Here is a 27,612-nt window from a genome sequence, read left to right as displayed (position 1 = left end):
AACATTTCCATAAAAGTGAGAAGTCACCTTGAATCTTTCACTGGAGGCAAAAGTATTGCCATAGGCATCTGGAGTTCAGTATAACTATAGGATCTGAATAGCTGGGAACTCCTGTACTGTCCATGATGGCACATGAAAATCAAGGTCCATCTGAACGGTCTTCAGCCAACAGCAGGATAAAGCTCTTTCTACAGTCACAAAAGGGCTGAGCAAACCTATGATCAGTGGCTGCAGCACATGCTGGGAGCACCTGCCCTGCCCAAAACCCCAAGTCCTGGTGGTCTCCTCTGATGCTTCTAGTCCCTTTGCAGCAAGTGCGGCCAGCCAGTTCTGAGGCTTCCATGCCTTGGCTCGGGCAGGGGTGCTAAGGGATCTTGCCCCAGGCAAGTGGACAGCCTGCAAGCTGGACCACAAGCAATTCATGAGACTCCAGGCGCTGTTAGCCTGAAGCTTGGGCAAGGACCATCACACAAGTAGTCAAGCACTGCCGCAACTGCACCCTATCTCAAACAGTTCATGTAGCAGAGACTGCGGTTTGGAAACCTCCAGGCTCGCTGCCTTCTCCCCATTTTCTTTAGCATGGCAGGTGGCCCTGCAAGTTTTAACATGTACCTAGTGCTCAATCCACCTCTGATACCTGCATTCCAAATCTTTGAGTCAGAAAGATACACCAGATATCGCGTACCTTCCCATTTAATATATCTAAAACCTATCCTCCCCACCACGCACAGACAGATGTTAGTGCATGTGTAAGAAATTACAGAACTTCCTCAGCATTCAGATACAAATTCTTGAGGCCTTGCAAATGAACGCTCCTTGGCAATTTGTTGCAAAACTCATTCCTACCTTCTCCAAAATCTTTTAACAATAAAAGTAATTCCTGAGTATAGCCTTGAAAACAAGACCTCAATATTGACCTCAACCACTGCCTTGACATCTTCACGGAGCAACAGAAAGCCTGAAATTAAAAATACTCACTGAAGTTATGGCTGCAGTTCGTGCCTGTGGAGACCTAACCTGGAAACCTAAATACTGACAGTTAATTACATGATAACATTGTGTTTTAAGAGTGACAATTTGTCTTCTATAAGTATTTAGTCTCTCAAAGTATTCTTAGGACCATAAATCTTACTGGAAAGGCTAAGACTACTTCCATCAGTATTTAACTGCAGAGTGTATAGGGTTTTGTCTTTAATTAAAAAACGCTAGTTCTAGCCTTGTTCAATATTCCAATACACAAGCCTTCCATGGTTACTACAGAAACTCACCTTAAAACAACAACTGCATTAACCAGTCATTTTTGCAATAAAAATTAATTTTGAAGCAGCAAGGTACTGTGGGAAGAAAATTATGCAGAAGAAATATGCAGTACTACACTAAAATAATTTAGCTAGTCAGCAAAGCTGCTGCTGAGCAGTTTCCAGTCCTTATTTCAGTTTTCATGACAGACACTGTTAGAATTAGACCCTCAAGAATAAGACAGTCTCCTCCAAAAAGCAAGCTGGGACTAATTAATAGGTCTCTGCCTATCCAGTGCAATGTCAGTCTCTTTATCACTACACCATCAAATAATTACCTAGGAACTCTGTAAAGGCATTGTCTAGACAAAAAAGCTAAAGATTTTTCTGAAATTCAGCTATGTTACTATACCCTCTTTCACCAAAAAAAAAAAAAAGATCCTGATTCTCTGAAAATATTAACAAATAGATTCATCCTGAGAAGAGTTAGTTTCACTTATCTTTCAATCTCACTTGATTAATTGGATAGGCTTTAAAAGCCCCAATTAAACATTAATCAGTTAACTCCTTGCTCATTATATTTAGCAGATTTTTGAACTGTGGCAATGCAGCGAATATTGGCCAGCCATGACTGTTCCATGCTTTCCCAGCACAGCTCGCTAGTATTAATTGCCTCTGCTTCTCTCCCATGTCTTCTCTTGCATGGCGAGCTTCTCATGTTTCTGCCCTATGCAGAGAAAGACCATTAGACATTACAGCAATTACTGCTTCAGAGCTGACTAAGAATTTGTCCTACATGCTTTTGGTGATAGTCTGTGCAGACGGACACCATAAAAACAAACCCCCAAATCTTTGCTCTTTCTGAAAATCCTTGAGTCTCAGATATTCACTTGGCAGATGCCTAAATGGTAACCACTGAAGAACATAAAAATGAAGACAAAACGGTTTTAAGAGAGTTTAGGGAAACTATGTCCATTGTGCATATCTTAGATATAATTGCACAAAGCTGCTCTGCAATCCCAAATTTCAATAGGGTAAGAGAAGACACTGCACATTAATGATCTTTCCTGTTCATGAACTTTAATCTGTAACCTTTACTACAGGAACGCAATAGAAAGAAGTAGGTCCAGCTACTATTTTAATAAGCCCATCAGAAAGTCAGGCCTCCCAATGATCAAAAAAAACCCCAAACCAAAACACAAAACAATACACCTTCTTTAGTTGAGGTTTAATTAAATTAAAATTATAACCAAGAATCAAAATTAAAAAAATCCTACTGAGCCTCCCAAGTACAGAGTGTTCTAGGCACGCTCTAAAGATTGGTGTCAAAGGAGTAGGCTTGATGCCAGCCTAAGAAATCTCACCAACACGAGCGCTCACTTTTCCCACAGTTCCTTTCAAATTGCCGTACAGATTATATGGAATTTTATTTATAGTTACTGAATTATTTTGTAACACTGTTAGTGCATCCATCTTCCCCCCCCACTCGCAACAAAAGCTAAGAATCAAGCTTTACATAAAGTAGCCTAGAAAAAATCTTAACTCTCCTTAGCAAATGTTGCCTTTACCATCTACTTTTGCTGCCCTCCAGTCAGATTTTCCAGTGCATTTTATGGAACTGTAAGGATCATGGTCAAAATCAGATGCAAAAAATAGGCTCCTAATTACAGACGTATTTTCTTGAGCAAGAGTTAATGTTCTTCTGGTTTGGCTGGGAAACCCTAGGGCACTTCCCAGAAGGGAGCAGATGGACCCAAACAATGAGAGATACACTCTTCAAAGGAAACCTTTAAATAACCGTTTATAACGTGACTCTATCATGCTTTCTCACATCACCCAAGAGTCAAATGAAATGCAGAAGAAAGAACGTCGAAATCATATTTTCATCTAAAGACACAAAACATTTGGTTGATGCTAAAATTCTGGAAAGTGGAGCCCTGGATCAAAAAAAAAGGAAGATGTAGTAACAAGAGAAGAGTTGGAGGCAGAGATGGAACACAGGGACACCAGAGCAGAAACTGCGAAACAGACATGAGCCGTTTTAGAAGGAATATGGTCTCCAAGAATAAACAGGAACTTAAGGTACGGATAACTCCACCATCTATTGCCCAAACATCGGGACATTCAATGGAAGATGAGCCTCCAAAAGCAACAGAGTCAGCTCGAAGAGGCTGCAAGATTACCATTTTCACACGAAGCCCCTTCAGGGAAGAAGCACAAAAATAATATTGTTACTAGCAAAAGATCCTTCGGGTAACAGGAGTTAAATTACAACAGGCAGATACAGAAATCTGCATGCCCCCACAACCAGCTTCTCATCAACAGCAAAGCGCGCTGAGAAAAATTAAAACAAGGCCTAGTAGCAGCAAAAAGGAGCATGGTAAAGCAGCGGAGCACACTCACTGTGATCCGGCAAGAGCCAGACTAAAATTGGTCCAGACACAACTGCGTAAGAACAACCAGAGAAGCGACAAAAGGTTTATTTCTTTAGCACTTCCCTGATCAAAGGAGAGTGGCTAAAAGAGGGCCAGAAAGACTGTTAATTTGAGAGAGGGATTATGGAAGGAAAGAAACACAGGGAAAAAGGCTGTTCCTAATACCCTGCAAGGGGAGCAGGGCAGCCTCAAACAAGGTACGTTGGGTCCCCCAAAAGTCTCGTGCAGGTGATGCTCGCTGTCATATCAGCTGCCATCTACACAGACAGCTCATGCAATCTCAGCTGCGGATGGAAGTTCACCCAACAGACCTGAATTAGGGGGTTTAAATCTAATTTTTTACCTCAGGTTTGACACTTTCTGACCTGTGGCTTCACAGAAGCCAGAGGAAAAAAAAACAGGCTATAAAAAGCTACATTTCTCCTAAAAGGGATAAATGAAGCTGAATATTGGAAATTACAAAAAGACTTTTTCTGTAGCAGGAATGAATAATTGAATTAGATGACAGATCACAGGGCAAGAAATAGGGGCTCAAAAAAGCATAACTGATTAAAACTCCACAAGAAGTATTAAAGGAAGTAAGGCAAGCCTTTTTTTTTTTTTTTTTTTGGTCATTTTTCAATAAACTGACAGGAAAGAAAATTATTTGGCCAAACTGCAAAGCTAATGTATCCCATTTCCCAGGCTGATTCTTCCTGAGGTTCATGTGCGATGCTCCCAGGGGGTTCCCACAGCCCAGGGTACTAGTCCCCCACGGCAGGCTGCAGGTACTGGGGGGTGAGCAGCACCGCGCAGGGGGGCTGTGGAGGTGGGGAGAGGGCTGGCCAGGGAGCTCGTGCAGCCCCCACTGCCACCACATGCCATTCCATCGTCCCCACTCATGCTTGAGCACTGAAGTGAGCCGAGGAGACCCAGAAAATAGCAGAAAGGGTAAATTTAAAGGCCCTTCCCCAGTGGGGAAAACAGAGACTTTTAACAATTACACAGTTAGCAACGACAACTCCCCTGCCACGAGTGCTTGACAACAACCCCCGTGTGCACGTGGGGAAGGAGCAGCATCGCTTTATAAAGGCTTATGAAAGCACACAAGGCTCATACCATAATTCAAGAGCACACAGAACAGAGGAAATAAAACAGATAGTTACACCAGGGGGGCAAGAAGCCCCCTGAAGCATGCAGTATAAACTCTGAAACAGCACGGATCACCACAGCCATGAAGAGGGACCGAAGCCCCATCATTCAAAATGTAGCGCCTGGATCTTCCTTTCTCCCCACAGGTGAACAACAGCAATCTACAGGGTACCAGTCCATTTCTCCTCCCTTGCTAAGGACCGATGTTCTCACACTCTCCTCCTCTTCTAATTCCCAGCTACAACTTTATTTATATTACCCTGGTGTCAATGGGTCCCAGGCACACTGCAACAACCATTACCACACAATTATTTTCAGAGCAGTTTTCATCTTGACGTAGCACTTGGGTCTTACCCATGAAGCAGGTTTTAGGTATTCTTCACAGGCTGCCAAGTCTCCATACACAAGTGAGTGAACACCAAAATAATGCTCACATAAAAATTACTCATGCTGGAAATCTAAAATGTTACATGAGTCTTTCCTTCCAGAAAAGGAACTACAGCTATTTGGATTTCATTCAAGCAAACATTTTCAACAACAGATATGCTTTTTAGACTAAAGGAAAAATTTCCATTAGAAAAGATTGAGTGATATTTTACCAGATTCTTTGATGAAAAAAGACCACTTGGAGGTAAAGGTATTTCATAATTGAAATTTTCAGTCAAACCTGGATGCCAGTATTCATCTAGAAATCAAAAAAGCTTGTTTTCAAATCGAAAATACTGTATTTTTTAAATTATGTGCACACTTTTGTGCAGCATATACCCCATGTTTATAATCTCCATTTCCAAATCCTTTATCTCCATCATATATGTTTATCAAGACCAAAGAAAACAGAAAAAAAAGTCTCCTGGACCAAATTCAAGGCTCTTAAAGCAGGAGGCATTTCAATCATACTCTTTGCTCTCCTCTGGTGCTGATACAGAAAGGGGATGGGGAGCTTCCCAACAACTCCAGCTCAGGGCTTGGCATCCAAAATGTCAAACAGGCAAAGACCACCTCACTTGCCTGAACTCAGCCGACTGGAAAGGGACAGCATTTCTTGACATCAGCTCTAAGAGATGCAAGGTTCAAGTTGCTCTGATACTTTAGGATGGATTTGATATATTTCTGCAAGCCACACTACTAAAGGACTTAAAATATGTCGTAACATGCCGCTAACTAACAACCCTTCGCAAGACCTAGGATAACAAGACACACTGAAATTCAGCTGTCTCTGCACGCAGTCCTACTGATGCTGCATTTGCACATCCTACACAACAATTTCTGACTAAAGCAAAGAGAGGTCATAGACTTATTTGAAATCTCTGGTGATTAAATTATAATGAAATGTTGCCATTTTGTCAGATACTGGGTTCATAATCTCAAACAAAAAATGCTGAGGGTCATGGGGTTTTTGACACAGTGGCTGTGACCTCAGTTTTAAGTTTTCCAGATAAGATTTCAGAGCTTTGGGGGGTGGGGGGGTGGCGGTGGAAGCACAATGACAAAAATCTCCGAAAAAGCGTAAATGAGAGAGAGAATTTAACATTCAAATTTTACATTAAAACAGTAACTTAGCTTCTTCACCTCTTTAATACAGCACATCAGTTACACTGATGGGGAATTAAAGCCAGCTTCAGATCATGAACTGATGGTATGTTCAGAATAGCTGGACAAGAACTAGGCACATTTTCATCAAATTGTAACAGATCCTCCACAAATATGCCTAAGAGTGTGACCAATTCTCTTATGTTTCTATTTACAGTCTTTCTCTCTCTTTCACACATACATACACAAATCCCCACTAATTGAAATTTTTCCCTCAGTCTATATATTTGTTTTTTGTTTATGATTATGAATGCATCAGCACACAAAACAGAACTGGAAGATAACACCTAGTAACAGACCATGGATACAGTAGAAGTTCTTACACATACAACAGTTCAAACACAATAGGAATTTATTTAAAATAAGATTTTAAAATTTGATTTATTCCTACTATGACTGCTGAGTTACAGCAGTAGCAATTCATTTCTTACTAGCTACAGAATCCAGGAAGAAGTAAGAAGCTGAAGCCACCAAGGTCCACAGGTTCAGTCTGCAGTCTTGCTTCATACAATTTTGGATAAGTCTGGAAGGAACAGGAACACAGAGGTCCAGCCTGCAGGGCTCCAAATCTTCACTAAGACATTGGGTTGCTTTGGATTAGAGGGGAAAAAACAAACAGGGGGTGAAGGGGAAGACTGGGAGTTGCAATTGTGAAGGTGGCGTTTACAATGAAAGTAGGTTGAGATGCACCCAGCAACAGTTGCAGAAACCCAGGGAAATTGAGTCATTTGGGAATGCTTGGTCATTTCAATGAACAGTAACTCTAACGTGGATGATTACCCTTCAGGTATCTACAATGTTACCTACATTGCTACCTGGAGTGATAAAGAGAGGAAGAGCTCTTTTCGTAGGCCTTCAATAGCATGTGACAGGACTGAGAACCCAGATAGATAACAGGGACTCTGGAAGACATTCGCTGGAAGCTGATCCAATGCAAAGTTCAGCAGTTGAAAGCTGTGGCTTCAGGGGAAACCGAGGCTATCTGTCTAACAGCTCCCTAGAGCCAAAAGGAGAAGACTCTATTCCCATTCCCTCCTGTTCTTTGTCATCTTCTCCTAGAGGCCGAGTTCCTCTTTTACATCAGCTCTAGCCAATACCATATCCCTTTACAAATCACTTTAACTCACTGGAAGAACAGGAAATATCTAGGCTTTCTGTTGCTTTTTGGTGAGGTAATTGACTCATACAGGCATCTTCACTGGTGCTTGGCAAACCAGAGGTAAGCGGTGAGCTGAACGGGCAGCAGGGACACCCTCCTCCAACATCAAGGTGAGCTGTTCAGGCAGTCTGTCTGTCTCAGGAAGCCACAGCTCAACATAATCCCACCTCAGAATCAGCAATCTGGAATACATAAGTGCTTCTCAGACCTCATATTAACCAACTTGTGGAGCTACCTGATTATATATATATTTTTTAAAAGATTATTTTGATTGTGAAGATCAGCAATGGAGCATCAAACTCAGTATACCAACAGCCCAGTGTCTCAGCAAGAATCAGCATGGGTCCAGCTCTGCATTCCCTAAATCTGTTTTATCTAAGTTTTCGATTATCTGGGGTATCTCATTCATTATTATTGTGCAGCACAGAATCAGCTGGGCAGGATTGTTCAAAAGAAAGCATGCAAGATTGCATGGTAGAAGTGGTCTAAAATGTAGATACATGCTGATAATAAAAATCTCATTCACTCAGGGTGAGATGGTTTGGCCTCCCAAATCAAAAAACAAAAACAAAATCTTGGAATGAAGTAAATCCCTACAAAAAGACAGCCTCAGAAAGAAAACATCAGCTCAAATTCATGCTTTGTTGCTGTTATTTACATTTCCAGTAAAATAAAACAGTGGCAAATTTGAACTGTAGACTATATAAAAAAATCCTCTGCCTGGAAGATTGTACACACATGAAATTCAAACCCAAATGAAAACTGATAATAAAGAAAAAAATAATAGCAGTCCATAAATACAAGCCCAAAAGTACAACTTCTCAAGTCCATTTCTAGCAGTGCTGCAATTACTTAACCAGATGTCAAGTGTGCCAGGTCAAAAATAAGAACAGCCTTCTTTAAGGCAGGCAACGTAAAACTTTTAAAACCATAATCCATCTCTCAGAAAATTTATCAGAAATTGTACTAAGAAACCTCCCAGGGCTCTAAAAATGTGAAGTGATGCATGACTGCAATGGAATTCTAAAATTGCCAACTGATTTGAAAGAGGTTTTACATATATTTATACACACACACACGTATATATTAGAGAGGAAAATTTTACATAGTTTAAAAAAAAAGTAAGCTAGGGCATATAGCAAGCACCTGAAGCTGTGAGAACGCACTCTCAGATTTAGTTACTAATTCTTCTCCTGATAATATGCAGCAATGTTACAGAGTGACATCTAATGAAAAGTGCTTTGTCAGCCTGGACTTTGCAAGAACTCATGAATATGTGAACCCCATCCTGTTACATTCATATCATGCTCTGCCCAGTGAAAAGACCTACTATGTACTGAGGCCCCCTTACTTCAAACAGCAGCATCTTGTGCACCTAAAACTCCTCCTGATAAAACTAAAGCCAAAATCCTTGCATACAGTGAGATATTTCCAAAGAAGCTAGTGTGTTGTGCTCTGACATTCTGAAACCTATTCTTGGAAAACTTTACAGTAGAATACTAATGTCTTTACAGCTCCCCCCGCCTCCTTTTTTAAAGGAGCAACAACTGAAGTGTTGGTCATAGTGGGCCTACATCTACGTAGTTGTTATATTACCTTCTGCTCCTTTCATTTCGTATGAATCACATTTAATGCACTAAATGCATGTTTGTAAAAGTAAATCAATACAAGTCATCACAAGAACAGACACAACCAAAGCTATTCAATAACAGTGCATTTCATTGCATCTCTTATTATATTAGGCGATTTATGGAACATGCCTAACACCTTAAAATGTAATACTAAATATGCCTACGTATTTCACAAAAATACAGAAAACATCCCATTAAAATGCAGCCAGGCCAATTTGATAAATGCAGTATTATTAGCATAAGCTTCTTCCCTTGTTAAAAGCTTGATCCTGCTATTCCTACGATACAGGACAGAAGCCTGCTCAGAAAGCAAATACCTCTTAAATCAATGGTGCTTTTTATGAAGTAGGATACTGCTCAGCACTAACAAGAGTAATGAAACTGGTCCTTTGTGATTTAACTGTGCAATAACAACTACAGCTGAAGAAATTACAGTCAATCAATTTATTTTCTAAAAAAGAAAAGGAGAATACTGCTGCCTCTACCTATGAGCCCATCTTGAGGTCAGTGGTAAGAGAAAGCTTTTCCTCTTTGCACTCATGCTCTGCCTGGAGACACCACCTGTGAAATTGGATTTACATGGCAGCCACACACCTGTGTTTTGACTGCAGTAGCATTAGAGAGGAAAAAGGGGGTAGGGGGGGACAGACTCTGTTTTTCAGAAGCGCTCAGGTACAATGTAAGTCCACGTGCTAAGTGGTGCAGAACCAAATTTTCGAAGTTGTAGAGATGTGGCTAAAAGACCTACACAGACATCAACCCAGCGAGATTTCTCAAAGGCACCAACATGAAATAGAAGACAAGACAGCTTAGAATTCAAAGTTAGTTATTCTGGCTATTGGCTGGTAGCGCATGGCAGCTACTGCGCTCAGAGATTATTGTGATCTACCAATTGCACAAAGAGATTCATTACCAAACCTTCTCTGCCCCGTATCTGTTAGCTGTTGCCCCAAAACCCCACTACAATTCTTGACCAAATTCCTTAACCAACCCTGCCAAATCAGTTCTCCTTAACATCATGCATTGGGCAAGTACAAGATACACTTCAAGTTTCTGCATACAGGGAACTCAGAACAGGTACTTCGTTTCAATTATTTGTAAAGCTGCATCAGTGAAGCCAACACCACAGTCATTTGTGCACTTCGCTGAAATGGCTGCAGTGTCACGCAGAAGCGCAACACACACTAACATCTGGCAGCAGAGCCCCCGAGCCATCTTCACGGGCTCAGAGAGAATTATCAACTGCAGCACACTGAAGAAAGCCTAGGTTTCTTGAAGCTGTACTAAAAAGCTCAGCTGTCCAAACAAGTTTCACACCCGCATGGTTTTACATTACTTAGTTTTAGAGAAATAATTGAGATAAACAATTACCGTGTCAGAAGCCTTCCCAATTTTCATATCAGAAAAAGTCTGAAAGGATTTTAATTACCTTGCACTTGTATCGACCATGATTTTTTTTTTTTTTTCCCCAATCACATGTTTATGATCTTTGTAAGGATGTTGCTCTTACGGAAAGTCATACTGCAACAATTCATAAAGCAGCCAAGACTGACGATGTTTTGAGAAGATCTCTTCCTCTCAATCAAAGGTGGAGTGACCTAAGATGCTTTCACTTTTCATCACTGCCCTTGTGCCAGCAATAAATGTGCCAGAGTCCATGCGAGCCCTCCCTAAGCCAATTTTAATGAGCTGGCTTAAAACAGAGTAAGAGACAATTAGCCACAAGAACTCCCACTGGAAGAATACATCAGTAATATCTTAAACCACCTCAGCTATTTTAAAATTGGATTTGTCCACACCTCTGCTTTAGCAGAGATGTGCATCACGTTGCCAGAGCACATTTCAGAGAAAGTACATAAGCCTTTTTGGTTCAAGGGAATCACTTCAACAATATCAGTATAATTAATGTAGTACAAACTGGCAAAGATAAAAATAAGAAAATATTTCAGGCCTATACCAAGTAGTTTGGTAGTTGACACAGTAACTGTGAAAAACAGAAGTGGATGTGATAATTTAGAATCAAAAGCAGCCACAACTCACTCATTTTGTTCTTAAAAAATAAAATAAAATATTCAGTCTATTCAAGGAAGAAAACAAACCTCTCTGATTTCTGTTCTTGAGTTCCTCTTTTGGCATCTAGTGACGCAGGAGAGAATACCTGTTCCACTAATATCTACTCACAGTCCTCAAAAAACCGCTGGTTTTGTCCCCCGGTATTAAAATTCTCAAATTCAGGAGCAATAGCAGCACAGAGTATGTTTTTCTATCTTCTTGTTGTTATTAAGTCCCATTTGCTGCTCCTGAATTGCTATTATTTAGTTGCATGGATGGGTGTGTTAGAAAGTAATGGAAGATGGATCAACAGCTGTAGTTATTATGAAAATTATGGCAGCACATCAGAGGAATTGCAGCTGCTTAGTTCATGCAAATAAGAGCTACTTGACAATGACTATAATTACACAGTATGTCAAACAACATAGCTGGAGTAAAAGTAGAGAGTACATATTTTAGCCAAAAGATTTCCATTTCATTATGTTCACATTCCCTAAACTCCTACTTAGGGATAACAGGATTCACATTCTGTCAACGGCCTCACAGAAACAGAAAGGTCTACCGAGTCTCCCAGGTGCATTCTCCTGCCAGCGCTGCAGCTGTCAAACACGGTACCTCCCTGCATGTTTACTAGGCATTTATAACACAGCCTGTGCTCAGAGGCCACAGTCAGAGCTGGGGTTCCAGTTCACCAGGTGCTGTGTAGATACAAAGAAAGATCCAGCAGCATCTAGTTTCAAAGCAAAGGAGGACTGCTTCTGAGTGGCTCAGACAATGCAGATACCATCTCTACCCAAAGCCTGTTCCCCGATACTTGGAACAGCACTGTAATACTCTAGTTTACTTTGGTTAGTATTACTTTTGAACGTAAGTATTTTCAGTTTGTTCTGGGCAATTCCTTTCCCTCTGCAGGCGCTAAGGCCCTCTCAAAGAGCACATTTCCTTCTCTTAGATACAAACTTCACTAAAAAGCTCCTCATTTTCAGAGAGGCTGCACACAATGTTTATTGTATTACATCTGTAGTCTGTTTGCACACCAGCAACTGTTTAAATAAAGTGACATTTTATTATTTTAGTTTCTTCCAGTTCCTGTTCTGCATTCAGCCTCTTTAATTAAAGCCCTCTGGTTTTTGCTAGTTGTTTCATGCTGGCAAATCCCTGCGCCTGCATGGAAAAAAAACAGGGACAGAACCTCATTTGTTTTGCTCTGCACCTCAAACTCTCATTTCAAAAACTCTAAGGCACAAAGTTATGTTACAAATAACAAACACAGAACATGAACTACCAGACTAACGGAGAGGGAGTTTTATTTATTTATTTTTATTTATGACAGCCACATGAAGAAACATAAAGGAACACACAATTTTGAAGTCCTCCTACCTCTTACTCAGGGGTGAGAAGCTGGACCCACTTGGTGTGTAACACAGTCAGTTGCTAGAGCTCCTTACTGCTCTTGTTTTACACTGTGATTAAAGCTGTATAACCTGTCAGTAAATAGTCTTTCCTCTGTACTATCAGGAAACCAATTTTTTTTTTTTCCTGTGAAGTCTGCTGACAAAGCCCAGTTCCACACGGCTTGGAATTCAGGGACATGGCTACTGGTTAAAGTGGTATCTCAAGCTTCCCACACTTCATAGGTACAGTCATTAAATCACCAACACAACACGACAGTTACTCAAATTGATCTTACCTGAAATCACATGCAGTGGCAAGTTCTGCTCCTCCTCCAACAGCTTTTCCTTGGACTAGTGCAACACTGATCAAAGGCAATCTACACAAGAGAGTTTTGTAAGCAAAATTCGTGCTTTCAGTCTTTTAGAAATGACAAAAGAATTCAAGCAAACCATCTCTACAGTAGAAGTTCAGAAAAATATACTGTTCCAATTCATTCAAATAACTACCCCTTTGTGGGTAAGGAGCAGTTCCACTTCTGCCAAAATGATTATTCCATAAATGATAAGGAATCCCAAACTGAAACAGCAAGATAGATATATCAAATGGAATCAAAGTAAAGAAAATCATGTACTGTGTTATAAAATAATACCTGCTACAGATTATACCTAAAAAGACTATCTGCAAGAAGGAGTGACAGGACAGCAACAGAAGACTCTACCCTAAGCCAGTACACTACAGAAAGCAGTAGAAAGGGACACAAAGAACTGAAGGGCTGGGTCATCTACAAATAATGAGTTTTAGCATGACACCTTCAGCAGATTCTTCCCAATAAGGAGCAGGTCTTTCAGGAGACTTAGACAAAGACCCGGAGATGGGGCTTGTCGGCCTTTGGAAACTGTCACCTTGTCTTCTGCTGGCACCAACTTAGCTAAAATGACCACAGGCCAGAGTTGACCTGGATATAAACGGGTCCCTGCTGGAAAGCTGATTTGAGTTGGTCCCCCTCGGAGCAGCGCGCCTGCAGTCGGGGACTCTCCCCTTGAGTCGGGATGCCGCCTGAGGAAACTCCCTAGGGTTGAGTGAGTGCCTCACCCCCCATCTTGGGTGAGGGCTTTCTGCGGGACATATCCTTGAGTGAGCCCTTGCCCTTTTGGGTGAGTGGTTATAGCCTCTGGGTACCATACCCTTCAGGGAGAGATCTTCCTCCTATCGTGGGTGAACAAGGGCACATTTTGGATTGTTGTCCTAAAAGGCCTGTTTGAATAACCTAGAAATTCTAAAGACAGCTGTGTAGTAATATATTCCCAACTGACATCCAAACCGTACTTTTGTCTATCGGAGTGCTATCTGACTTTAGTTGGAATAATCCCCATTTTTGGAGTAGTTGCTCTGTCTGTTTTGTGAGTGTCTCTGCCTGGCATCCACGCTTGCGGTTTGCTTGGGTCTGTAGGGGTGTTCGAGTGACTGTTCTGCTTGTTGTATGGGTGCCTCCATGACACCTACATCCACACTTTGATCCATTTGAGGCACCTCCTTCAGGATCACGGTCAGCCTCAGCTCCCTCTGAGGGAGACTGATCCCATCTACAACAGATGTCCTCAGACAGCACTTCAGTGCTCCTCCTGAACCACAGCTTCAACATACTCTAAGTCAAGAGACCTGAGGTGAGGGCTTAATCTTCATACATCTTCCTCCTCTTTGCTTTGCCCCACCAATTTTGATGATAGAGACTATCTTATACAAACGGATTCTGATTCCGATCCTGAGGATTCCTTACAGTACTACCACTAAGTCTCCAATCTCCTGCGCAGTTTTACAGAATAATGTTAGCTCATAACACTTTCTCATATAGATTGTTTGAAAACAAAGAGTATTTATCTTCAAAGAGCTCTGAGGAGAAAAAAGACAGACTCTATCACAAATGGATTTAATAGAGATGTGATTTAAGCAAAGCTAAATCTAAAGGAAAGGAAAAAATGTTTTTCAGAAGTACCAGATGGTAGAACTGAATACATTCCTTTTACGAAATGGGAAGATTAAAAAAATATATTAAATAAATGTTACCTGCGTGGGCTGCATAAGCTGGCCCTTCTTGTTTTTTAAGAGCTACTGATTTCCACTGAGTTACAGAATTTAGCTTCAGAAACTTTAAAGGCCTAGATTTCCTTAATTTTAGGTATCTCCTGGCCCCCACATATAAGCCTATCTGGGTTTTTTTTCTGTTTCAATCTCTGGAATGTCTAATAGTTGCAAAATGTCAAGGCCTACTTTAAATCCATAAATACCTACCTGATTAACATATGTGAATACAAGGTCTGGGATTCAAAATCACGTACTTAAAACTATGTATTTAATTTTAAACATCTTGTTAAAGAGTTAGCCAAAACATATTCCAATCCTTATAATTACTTCATAAAGAAAGGTAAATAAAATATATTACCTCATAAGTCTGGTTAAGGTGTTTTGCATAAACATGCACATATTCATCCCATCCTACAAAGAATAGGAAATTAAAAAATGTTAAGTGATCCTAATGTGAAGCAATTAAACACACAGATGGAGCAGACAGGAGTGTTCATTGTATTTACTCTAGCTGGGTCTTTGTTCTTTGGTTAATCTTGACTGAATTCCAGCCCAACCCCACCATGCACAAATAGAAAACCTAGTATAAAAATCAGGTTAAAAAAAAAAAAATCAGATTTCCATCAATTTATATGAATTTCAGTTATAATTAAGCCACTGTTAAAGTAACTGCAATACTGAATTTCTATGATGTGAAATTTTACATCTTTTTCTCTCAATTTCCTCTTCCCACTCACAATTAAACACCCATAAAGCTGAGTTTGTAAGTCTGTATAGGACCACAGAGCACTGCATACTTTTTACTGTTCCAAATCCATAAAGTTTTAGCCAATATACAATTTACCAACTCAATTTTTTATCGTTTGGGCCAAAAGTATTTCAGCCCAAAAAATAAAAACCCAGACAGAAGATTCTTCTTATTTCTCTCTTCCTTTATGTTTTACATCAGCTTGCACACAATAATGAATAGGGAACAATTGTTCCCTTCTCTTCCAGTACAAGAACTAAGGGGCTCCAAATAAAACCAATTGTTGCTAGGTTCAAAACAAGTATTTCTTCCTACAACATGTAGTTAAACTGTGGAACACTTTGCAGCAGGGCATTGCAACCTCTAAAAGACTATCTGAATTCACGAACAACTAAATAAACTCATGACAGAAAAATCGACAAAATGTTATTAAATACAAGATCACATATCTAGCTCTAGAAGTCTTAGTCACAAGCTGCTGGGGACTAAGAATATTTTGAAGCAAAATATTTATCTATCTGCCCTTCCTGTTCTTATATTCTTTCTCAGACACCTAGTATTAACCAGGAACTCGACAAATGACTGGGCTAAATGACTCAGTATGACCACGTTCATATACATACTGAACTGCATACACTGAATTACATATGTGCCATTTAATCCAGATTTTAAAAAAAATAAAATGTTTGGAAGTCAAAAATCAGTAGGTAACAATTTCAGCATGTCTTTTAAAAAAACCCCAACCAAACAAATGGTAGGAAGACAAAGAACAAACAAACCCTCTTTATTGCCATTTACTGAATTCTAAAACACAGTTTTACAGGGGTTGGCACATTAAAGAATCTGCCTTAACTAAAAGCTTCTGACTCATACCTCAGGGAAAGAAAAGATACGCAGTAAGTCTTCAGTACCTCTTGGAACAGGACCTTGAAATAACAGGTCAGCTTCAGCTGATTTATTGTCCATTTAGTCATGCATTTCCAAGACCTCCTCTGCCCCACACCAACTAGCATTATGGCGTTTCGGGACAGACCTCTGGCAGATGTAAGCTGCCACGACAATCGCTATGCAGGAACCAGTGAATTCAGTTTATTACTTTAAAGGCCCGCTTGAAAATTTCAGCACATGTTGATTTACAAAGAGGCTTTTAGTTATCACTGTAGCCACCTCCTACACCCATTAAGACCAGCAGCAATTCAAACTGGCCATTTCAATTCATACCAAAATCCAAAATGATAATTAAAGATTAACACCAGAACAGACCAGCTTGATAAAGGCAGGTATGACTGAGCAGACAAAAAGAAAGGTCTTCCTATACTCAGGTGGTAGAGAGATTATTCTGTATCACATGGGAAAAACGGCTGCACAGAAAACACTCTGAAAAAAAAATAAACCACAATTACTTGAATCCTGGCCAACATACCCTTCAAACCTTCCTGCTAAGGAAAATAAGGCTACTAGTCAGAGTATTTTATCTGAATAAGAGAGGTGTTCACTGGAGTCTAGTGGAATAATCACATTTTCAGCTCTAATACTGTCCTTGGAGTAAGAAGAAATCTAAGAAGCCGAAAGTGAGTTAAAATACAGTATGCATTACATATGGAAGAAAAGGATTAATAGTTTGCAGTGGGACTAGGGGAGGCAGGGAAGGAGAAAGTCACCTTCATAAAGTAGAAAACTGTACCACTGGCTCCTTTTGCTGCAAGAGCTTACAGTCCACTTTCACTACAGACAGAACAGTATCTCCAGACCATCTCCAACTGCTCGAAAGTCCTCCCTCCATGGCTTACTGCTTGGGAACCTCTGTCCTAGGGCTTCTAGACAGGGACCAAGGAAAGTGAAATTCTCCTCCGTGCCTCCTTCCTCTCACCAGTCCTTTCAAGATCCTTTCCTGCTTTTCAGCTTTTCAAGTCTCACTCCAGAATAAGGTTATTGCTCTTGAGAATCATGCTTACAAGGACAGAAAGAAAAAAAAAAAAAAATTTTAAATTCCACTATTATTTTGCCTTCTGTGATTTGGTCACATAATTTTAGTACTCGTCAAAGAACACGCAGGGCACCTGGGTTTGTTTCAGGGTTAGGAACAGCTAAACATGGGAGCAGGAGGAGGAAGAGGAGGAGCCACTAGTGGGCACAGAAATCCTTGAGCATTCTTAGCCATTCTGCCTTTCCTGCACTACAGGGAAAGGCAAATTGTATCGTAGGTTACAAAAAATTCAATTTTCCCTCAACCAACTGGTTGAATAAAAGAAAAGTGTTTTCTGTGATTACTAAAAGCTATGGGCTAAAGCAGCCTTGCAAAAAAATAAAAGGAAAAACATACCAGTTCAGGCATGAAGCTATTTGCTTTATTTTCTGCCTTAGGGATGGCTGTCGACAGAAAACTTAACCTAACGCTCTTTTAACCTGAAACCAGACAAAACTCTCATCTGCAGTGAGTTAGAGCGCAGAGTCCTGCAAGACTAAATAACAGCAAATGCTATTCTTTATTATATTAAAGTTTTATTTAATAAAGACTATTAAATCCCACCAAACAGATGGTTTAGGAGTTGGCTATTATAAAGAAACTCTCAGTTCAAGACAAGTAGGTTGAACTCTCCCAAGGAAACACAAAACAACCATGTCTAACTATTCTTGGAGCATTTCTGGTGACAGACTTACATATATTTCAGTACTAGCATGAGATCTAGATTCTTTGCAGAGAATTTTCAACACATTTTCAACAAAGTTATAATTAATACCTATGCATTTCATTCTGCCCACTGTATCTGTTATGGACCCTAATCCTTACAAGAGCCCTCTCTGCCACTGCAGTGACTCCAAGTAACTTGTATAAACATATAGACAGAATACTAAACGAGAATACGGAGGCAGAATTACTGAACACAGAACTCTGAAGGAAAGCCTAGACTGCAGATAAGAAAAGAATTGGCCCATGCTTGATTTCAGCTCCTTTTCTACTGTTATAATGCTAAAATAAGCAGAAAATTTCAGATTCAAAAAAAAAAAAGTGAAAAAACCCCAATCAAAATTACAGATGCATCTGTATTTTTTAAACGACCAGTGCTTATAAAGCATTCAAATGAAAAGTCCCCCAAAACCATTTATATCTACAAAGCATGGTGTCTCTATATGAAGAAAAGCATAGCTCTCATGGTGTTCCACAAAGGAAACAAAGTCTCCTATACCTTTTGAAAACCGGACCATCCTATTTATTTTATCAGGCCAGAAACATTTAAGACATCATGTTTTTTATGATGTTTAGTTTCATCAACAGAAACAAACCATAACTAAAGACAAATATCAGATTAATCAGTTTTTGAGTTGGTGCTTTTACTGGAATATTCAATGAAATGTTTTAATTTGTGTGGTTAAATCCTGAAACTCTAAGTGCCCAGAAAAAAAGCACCAGGATCCCACTTACCACAATTGCAAACCAGGACATAAAAGCAGCACAGGAAGATCCCCTTCCCCTGCATTTTACCACATATTAACCCCTAAAAAGAACTGCAGCTCATGCAAAAGTTGTCAGGATGGGTGGCATGAGTGAAAAACCGCCATCAAACCCTGACCTCTTCAACCCCATAGTTAAACACATAACTCGCCTGAATGGACTACAGCACAACAATTGCATCTGTCCTTCCATTTTATACAGGTCCAAGCACAGTTTTGACAAAATTGAAACCTTTCTGTAATAGAAGCCATGCTACTTAAATTTGGTTTTAATTTTAGAATATAGGAGAAATGATTACTTGTATCTGCTTCTAAAGGTCAAACTACTGAAGCACAGTTTATTTGATATGTAAATTCACCATATACTGCTCTGAGAAACTGAAATGACATTTTTAAAAGAAAAGACTAAAAAGAGTATGTGATGTAGGAATTCAGAGTTATGAATCAATTACAGTAACACTTAAACCCTGGCTTAAATGGGCTGCTAGCATTTTTTCAATCACTAAAAGCTCCATCCTGTGACTTGCATGTAAAATTGCAGTGGAAGCATAGTGCAACACCTCTGTCCGAAAATTATCTCAGAATATCAAAAAGCTCATTTTTCTCCAAAAGCTTAATTTGTATTACTACTTGCCTGGGAGTTGGATATTGCTTTGACAGCATTCAAATCAGATCCTGAGCAAAAGGTGTTTCCTGCACCATAGATGATAAGGCCTTTGCCATCCTTCCACTCTTCCAGTTCAGTTACCCTCTCCTGGAGTTGTACCATCATAGTACCTGTCACAACAGGGGAGAACGAAAATTTTTAACAGACAATTATAACACCATAATTTTTACGTTAGATTTTTCACCGCCAAAACCAAGTTATTGTTAATAAGTGATAGGCTTAAAAACATAAGGGAAAGCATCATCTTAAATCCTGCACACATGCACATACATATATTTTTTCCTCAAGGATGCACTTCTCAAAATTCTTAAGGATATTCTGCTTGAAGGATATTTGTATTACACTCAAAAAAAAAAAAAAAAAGAAAAAGAAAAAGGGGCAAGGAGGCAAGCATAAACTCTGCCTGATTTATTCTAGTTTGCAATTGTGTACATTCAAGACACATGAACTTATATGCATCCCTCTAGATCTGTCCATCTAGTCATTTTGATGTTACTGCCATTTCACTCTGCCCAAAGAACTGGCAGAGTACAGAAGAGAGTCATGTGCAAGGTGGACTTGAGTTACAACCAGTTGGTGTTAATAAAGATTCATAAAAATGGCTAAAGAGCAAACTATGTTGGAAGACAAAGACATGTAGAAGTAGCCATCCAAAAGAAAATATATATACTTTTGAAAATAGGAGCAAAGTGTCTTTTGTCTTTTAAAAGGACAAGAAAATAAAAAGAGATATTTCTAAAATATCTTTGATTCCCTCCCTGTACTTTTCTAGAAAGTTTCTGTTTACAAAGTAGATCCTAGGCTCCAAATATATGGATTGTACAGTACTAGCTTTTTATTTCTAGCTTAAACATAATATTCTCATATGTTCGCTTAAGTACTCTTCCTGACATGGAACTCTACAAGCTCCTGTTTCTAGAGCTCGTCCCAGACTGCAGCATCTTCCATATCAACTGAGCTTACCCAGCATTAACTTAAAGTTCTTCCTCTCTGAATGCCTATGACTCTCATTCAGTCATATTCTTAAGAGAAAACATTTACAGAAACTAATTTCAGAAAGCAGGCTACATACAGGCTGATGACACGCTCAGCTTTACCCTCCTTTGACAAGAATTCAGATGGACAGGCCTACCTTCTTCAGATAGAAACATGCTTTAGATTCATAATCTCAAGGGCTCTTTCCTTCTCTGCCAAGAGCATTGGTTCTTTGACCCTATGCCTGCATGCACAGAATTCATCCTGTTCTGAAATTGCCTGTTAGCGGCCATCCTCACTTGGGAATTTTTTCTTTTTCCTTTCTGCTTGTTTTCCTTGCTGTTCCTTACAAAGTAAGATTCCCAGCAGCATGTCAAGAGTGAACGCTCAGTCAAGCACTTCCACCTTAGGCTTGTTCTCAGCCACTGAAATAGCACATTTTGACAATGTTCCTGTGGAGGGCAATAATTAAGTGGACATTATATATTATATACCAGAATGACATTGGGTTGAGGTTTTTTCCACCACAGTCAGGTCCAGACTATGATTCTCTAACATATCTCAGCACTTCTACGGGTTCCTTTTCCCTCTGTGTTTATAATTTGGTTATGCTTTTTGTGTGTTGCACATTACATTTGCTTTCATTGAATTTCACCTCGTTGATCTTGAGCTTGAGTTGATCTTTGTAGCAGTTAATCAAGATCACTATGAATTCCACTCCTCTGCTCCAAATAATAATTTTCTTGCAAGCTCTCCCAATTTGAGGTCATCTGATAATTTCAGCAGTTCACCTTCTATTTCATCATCCAAGCCCTGAAAGAGAATACTGAGCAGCACTAGGCCTAGATGAGATTTCTGTGGGTCTCCACTTGAAATGCATTCCCAGCCTGACAGTACACTCAACAACGACTTTTCTGCTAATGCTGCTGTTTAAATACATGTGCATCAAGCCTGTGGATTTCACTTTTTTGCATATTCGCCAAGTTTTCTTACAAGAAATGTATTTGGGCTGGCATCCAAGCTTTGCCAGAGTCAAGATACAGCACAACCACTGTTTGTGGTGCTTTTAATAGTCAAAGAAGTGAGGCACTGAAGAGTATACTCTCTTTCCACAGAGTATTACGAGCCAGATCTGTAGTTAACTGAAAAATGGAGTTTACAAAAAGGAACTGTATGAGCTAGTTACATGCAACAGCAGGGGACAAGAGACACTGGCCAGAGCCTGTCCCGTCTTCCCGGGAGAGGTTCCCTTCCACTACTGACAACACTGAACTATTATTTTACCAACAGATACAGTCCATGATGTTTGACATAATTATGAGGACGCAACACTAAAGCAAATGGTCATTCTTTCAGTCTTGGTCCTTCAGTATTTGATACCAGTAAGTTCGTGCTCTTTGCAGAACTAAATTGACTTGGAATAACAATTTGTTTGCATCTTAATTATAATCTGAGAATAAATGTTTTAAAGTCAATTATAGAAAATAAAATTATCACCATTATCATCTAATTCCTGCAGGCTGGCTTCCTCCTCTTTTAAATTAAGTTCAACTTCAGTTCAGCAAGAGGTTGGGCTGCTGAAATTGGTTCCACCAGGCTTAAACCGACATTATTAGCACTTGTTTCCAAAGGCATCATTTCAAACAGGTGGCTATCAGATTCTAATTAAGAAGAGAAAAAAGGCATAACAACCTCCACATTGCCCATTAGCAATTTGCCAACAATTTTGTTCTGCTTTTGGTTCCTTGAATTGCTCAAGCTTAGAATAAACATAATTCCTTTGAGATAAAAAGCTGCTGTGTAAAGTAAATGCCTGGCAAATAGGATTTCTCTCAACAGTTTAATGATGTTTTGCAGCTTTCTAAAGGAAGCGTACATGTATATATAAATTCACATCTGCCACTACCCAGAAGCCCTGAAACACAGAATCAACAGAATTTATTTGAGAAGGGGTATCTCCAGCTCTGGCTGATGAAGTCAACCAGGTCCTGCTGGGGCAATTTAGGGGTTGCGCATCTCATCCCTTTTCATACTTCTCCTGAAGGGTCTTACAACAAAAGGAAAAGGATCAAGTACTTGCTAGTGTATGTTTACAGACAGTAATGTTAAAATGAAATGAAGAGCAGTATAAACAAATATGCCATACCATCCACCACAGCGGCCAAGTGGCCAGCATGATTTTGCTTCTACTCTCCCTCCTGTAACAACAAAAGTCTCTAGCAGAAGTGCACAGTAGAAAGAAGCAGCAATCTCTCGAACTGTCATAGTAAGATTTTCCAGAGCAAATTTTTGTGGCTATTTCCTAGCAAAATGGAGTACTACTCTTTATAGGGCTCTACACGCTACCGTAAAAGAGAACTGCCTGATCCCATGGTTCATTTGCTATATGCTAATCTGGGTCTGCAACAAAGACAGAACTATTAATTTGCTCATGGGTTTTTGTAGCTCCTCTTTGCTACCAGACCATCTAATTCACATACACTAATAATTTATTTTCACAGCAGTCCTGTAAGGCGAGAAGAGATTATTTTACAGACCACTAACTGAGCGAGAGAGAAAATATCTGCTAATTTGTGCTCAACTTGAGATATGTGTGATATGATTTCAGTATATTAACATTATATAGCACTTTGTATAGTCAAAGTACAGCTACCAGTGGCCTAAATAGCAGCTGCAACTGCTCAGCACTTCAACAAGTCAGTCCTGAGCCCCCTCTGCCAAGCACCTAGAAAACAGAGAACAGAGTTGTAAGTTTTCATGAAAGTTTAGATTAAGCAATTTGACTTGCATTACATCTGATCTCCATAGCAGACTGGCCTTTATCTGTCCTTTCTCCTTTTGCTATTACATCTCATTTCTCACGCCCCTTTCAACTTCTACAACAAATAAGCTAAGAGAACACAGTCTACAAGCTGTACCTTGCACAGCTCTATTTTGAGTCAAAAATAAAAACCAATCTGTAGAAAGAGAGGAAACAACAATGTAGTTGTGATCGTGTAATAACATCTATGCTGACAGGGAGGCATTCAGAAGGACAATCCCCATGCTAACAGCTTTTGGCTACAACTTCTCAAGTTAGGTTAATGACTTTATACATGAGCTTTTAAAGGGAAACAAAAGAGAAACTACAGACATCTCTTGTTCTGTTAGGTTCTCCTCCTTTCAGCTAACAATCATGAGTGGAAGGAGTAGATTGACATTCTTGATGTAAACAGCTCCATGCTTTGCTAGTGGGTTGCAAATATATTTGCTGACAGCAAAGGAACAGTGAGAACTGGGCAGGAAAATAGAACAGAAAAAAAAAAAAAAGAAATTAACAAGATGACACAAATGTACCCATTTCAAAATACTAAAGAGATAAAGGCATTCTTACAGTAAAGGCTTATTCACAGCTCCAGCGCAGGCAGATGCAGACCCTGAACTTGTGCCGCTTATGTCTGAAGAGAATGGCATAAATTGGAATATTCTACACAGTTAAGGAGAGACAGCAAATATACCTATCTTGGAGATCAAAAGCCTCTCATAATACAAGATTAATAAACCAGGGCATTTGGGTTTGATAGCTAAGTACTGTCCAGTGTAAAAGCATATTAAATAGCTTGCTGATCTGCAATAGCTGAGAATACCCAGCTCATCTGATCTTTAATTAACCAGTCATTGCTATTTAAGACATAAGGCAAATGAAGAAGAAATGGAAGCCAGTTTGAGTGACTGGAAAAGACCAAATTACAGAAGCTTAAGATACTAGGAAGGCTTTAGGTATAGAACAAAAAAGTAAATTCACCCTTTCTACACCACCTACCAAACAAAGATGGCATCTTTCCACCCCCCTGAAAACACTCTGTTTCCAGAGCAGTAGTGACAAAATGAAAGGAGATGGAAGGAAGAGCACAGTAGCAGAATTGTGCTGACTGAAAAAAATAAGGTGAGAGGCATGCTCTGCCAGACAGTCCCTGTATCACTGAGAATTTCTTATATTCTTATGATGTTTATGGCAAAGCTACTACGCAGAACAGTGGGCATTTGATGCACATCTGAATAAAACTTAAACCCTCTTCTTTTAACTAAGGAATGGTAAAGCATAGCTTCTCATCTTGTTTAGGCAAAATACTAAAATGAGTAACCGAAAGAGAAAAAAAAAACAACAAACCAGCAATCCCATCAATGAATTAATACCTGTAAAGGCATTCATTAGCTTTGGGTTGTTCAAAGTAAGTATTCCAATGCCACTGCCTTCTTTGGAAAGGTTGATGGATCCACCAGTAAACTGCTGAAGTTTATTCTTTATCAATTCTTCCTTGTAGCCATGAGCACCATTATACAGTGACACCCTTCTCTGTTGTAGTATCCTTTCCTTTGTAGTCTGAAGTAAGTTCTTCCACAGAGAAATGGCCATTTCTGGAAAAAAACAGGGGAGGGGAAAAAAAAAAAAAATCAGGAAGTTTCCTTTGAAATCCACCTCAGTCCTCTGACAGATAAGGAAACAGGACAGCAGAAACTAATACAGAGTGATGTAATCATAAAAGTCTACAGAGATGACTGCAGACTCTGCAAAATTCTTAGTTTGAATCTACTCCCACAAAGTGAATAGAAGTTTTATGAAGTGATTTTAGCAATTAAGCCAGAAATGAGCATCTTTAAAAACTTTTTCTTGTAAAAATTACCCAAAAGCATTTGCATGCAGAACATGAAAGAGGCTCAGGAACTGTAGTAAGACTCTTATGTATTCCATTAGACCAACTTACTCTGTACTAATCTTCCAAACTCTCTCCCCTAAAAAAATACCCAAACCCCACACCTATGCTGGAGGAAAAATCCTATCAAAACCCCAAGTTTTCAGGATCTGGATCTGCTGCTTTTCTGTAAGCAACTATTACAGCAAGACCTTCCCGAGAGAAAAACGTGAGGTATACAAAAATTAAGAACTGAAGGCCATTCCTATATTGAGGTCCATTCCCCGTCACCTCATTCCATTAACGCATTTATCACGCTTCACCTTAAAACTAGTTAGTCTGCCTAGCCCCTGGTAGCTATATGCTTTTCCCAGTCCTTCCAGCAGCACTTTGAATTGATCTCCCTTGGACATAGAGCACCAGAACCTGTGCTACTCCAAAGGAGAAAAAGTGTGCAACAGCATTAAATATTGAGCATCACATTTGCCTCTTATACAGGTACATGACATTGGTAAACTCTTTCTAGGTACCAGTATACCCATGGCTTATTCCTCTGCTACTTCCACTCTACAGTGTATTACTGTGTATCAGGAAATAACGAGAAAGTCATTACCAAATATTATTCTTGATCTGCAGCTCTGCTTTATTTTATTCACCTTCGAAAAAGGTCTACAGGAGAAAGTGGTTTACAAGTGATTTGAAAGAAACAGAGTAAAGCCTGAACTGGAGACAGATGATCTGAGAAAGCAGTCATCTTAGAAGCCACTCAGAGCAGGAATCAAACGAACCCTCACAGGACACAGAAAAAGATTTGTTATATTTAAATCTTGCCATTTGCTAAACTAGTCCTAGCTTTGCCCCAACCCCCTTTTCAATGGATACAGTTGTTCAGGAGACACGGTAGATGCTCATTTTTTTGAGAACTGGGAAAAGACCATCTTTGTTTCTTAATCATATTTGGCAGAAACAAGATTCTTTCAGAATTGGCAAGAAGCTCCTGAAAAGGTTTTCTAAGGTGAACCCAGAACACAAACCTCTTCACTCAGACAGAATTTGGTGACAGTTATATTTTATGCTGTGTTCAGAGCATCTTACACTTTACAGACCCCAAATTTTTAAACATTTATTATATACACATGAACAAGCAAACACACACAAAACCCCTACACACAATTAGTTTACAATGAAAGAAGTTAACAATCCTGTCAGGTGAACACTTATCCTGTCTCTGGCTGTACCAGAGACACCGGTCTGAAGTAGACAATGCTTCTGTTGGGGCAGGTATAGTCCTCACCGAAACAGAGGAGGAGTTTGCACAGCAACCACATTACAGGATGCAGAGGAGTATGCATCATACCAGGCAATGCCAAAGAGCTGCCTATGCCAGCAGATTCCTACCTGTCTTGCCACACTGCATCCACCAATACAGCACCATCTCCCAAGTTCAACACAAAGAAACAAGTGAGGCCTATATGAACCTGTGCATTATAAGGTCATATATACTGGAATAGGCAAAAGGATAATTTTTTAACATCTGGTGAGACACTTTGAAGGGTCTTCTGAGTTCCTTACTAAATTCAAGGTTTTAATCTGTCACGATCAACTTTTCTACACTAAAGTGTAAACTAATAAAACTAATTAAAATTTAATCAGGTTAAAATCTAATTGAATACAAGATTCATTACTTCATAAATAATATCGCCCTGCTGCTGCTGCATCTCATCTATGCATACTCTAATACTGTCTGCAACGCTTCGGCCTTCACATTTAAGAGCTTTTAAAATTGCTTCTCTTGGTAAAATTCTTATTTAAGAGTGACAACAGGTTTCCAAACCTCATTTCTCAGCTAAATGATTCTTTTTATATTCAGGCTCTCAGAAGAGAAATGGCCTTCCATTTCATCTAAAACCTCAGTACTCATTCCCCAGCATATACATTCATGCAATAAAATTTTCCATCCAGCTACTAGTTTTTGCTCAGGAGAGCAAATATTAAAAACATGGATAGGGCAGGCTCTCATTGCAAAGCATAGCTTTAACAATTAGCTCCCAGTTTTTAATGAATACAAAGCCTCCCCAGTCCTCATAAGAAGACAGACTAGATTTAATTCTCTAAGAAGCCATAATGATTGGCTTGAAAGCAAAGGGGGAGTGGGGCTGGGGTGTAAGTCTGTTCTGTTAACATAACTCCCTGCCAAACTGATCACTTTTATACTACCTAGACTGCTCATGTCAAAAAATGTACAGAGCAAAACAGACTTAAGATATGGAAATTTTATTCCACCAAAAAAAAGAGCCTGTCATTTCAGCTGCGTGGTTATATGCATTAACAGCTCTTTAATATTATCACTATGGTAATAAAGAGCATCAGCAAATGCGGGATT

At 39.5% G+C, this 27,612-nt stretch overlaps 1 protein-coding gene across 1 annotated transcript in view; it reads right to left on the bottom strand.

The window, feature by feature from the left end:
* ECHDC1 (ethylmalonyl-CoA decarboxylase 1) overlaps positions 1–24,952 on the bottom strand; it is a 30,878-nt gene extending 5,926 nt beyond the window's left edge. Inside the window, exons 1-4 of the mRNA XM_009949022.2 lie at positions 24,733–24,952; positions 19,549–19,691; positions 15,072–15,124; positions 12,927–13,007 (exon numbers count right to left, since the gene is read on the bottom strand). Of these exons, the coding sequence (XP_009947324.1) occupies positions 12,927–13,007; positions 15,072–15,124; positions 19,549–19,691; positions 24,733–24,952 (497 nt within the window). The remainder of the gene's footprint in view (positions 1–12,926; positions 13,008–15,071; positions 15,125–19,548; positions 19,692–24,732) is intronic.
* Positions 24,953–27,612: the final 2,660 nt, after the last annotated feature.

This window comes from Leptosomus discolor, chromosome 2 (assembly GCF_034619465.1).
Source record: "Leptosomus discolor isolate bLepDis1 chromosome 2, bLepDis1.hap2, whole genome shotgun sequence".
NCBI lineage: Eukaryota > Metazoa > Chordata > Aves > Leptosomiformes > Leptosomidae > Leptosomus > Leptosomus discolor.
This window is presented reverse-complemented; position numbering and strand designations above follow the sequence as displayed.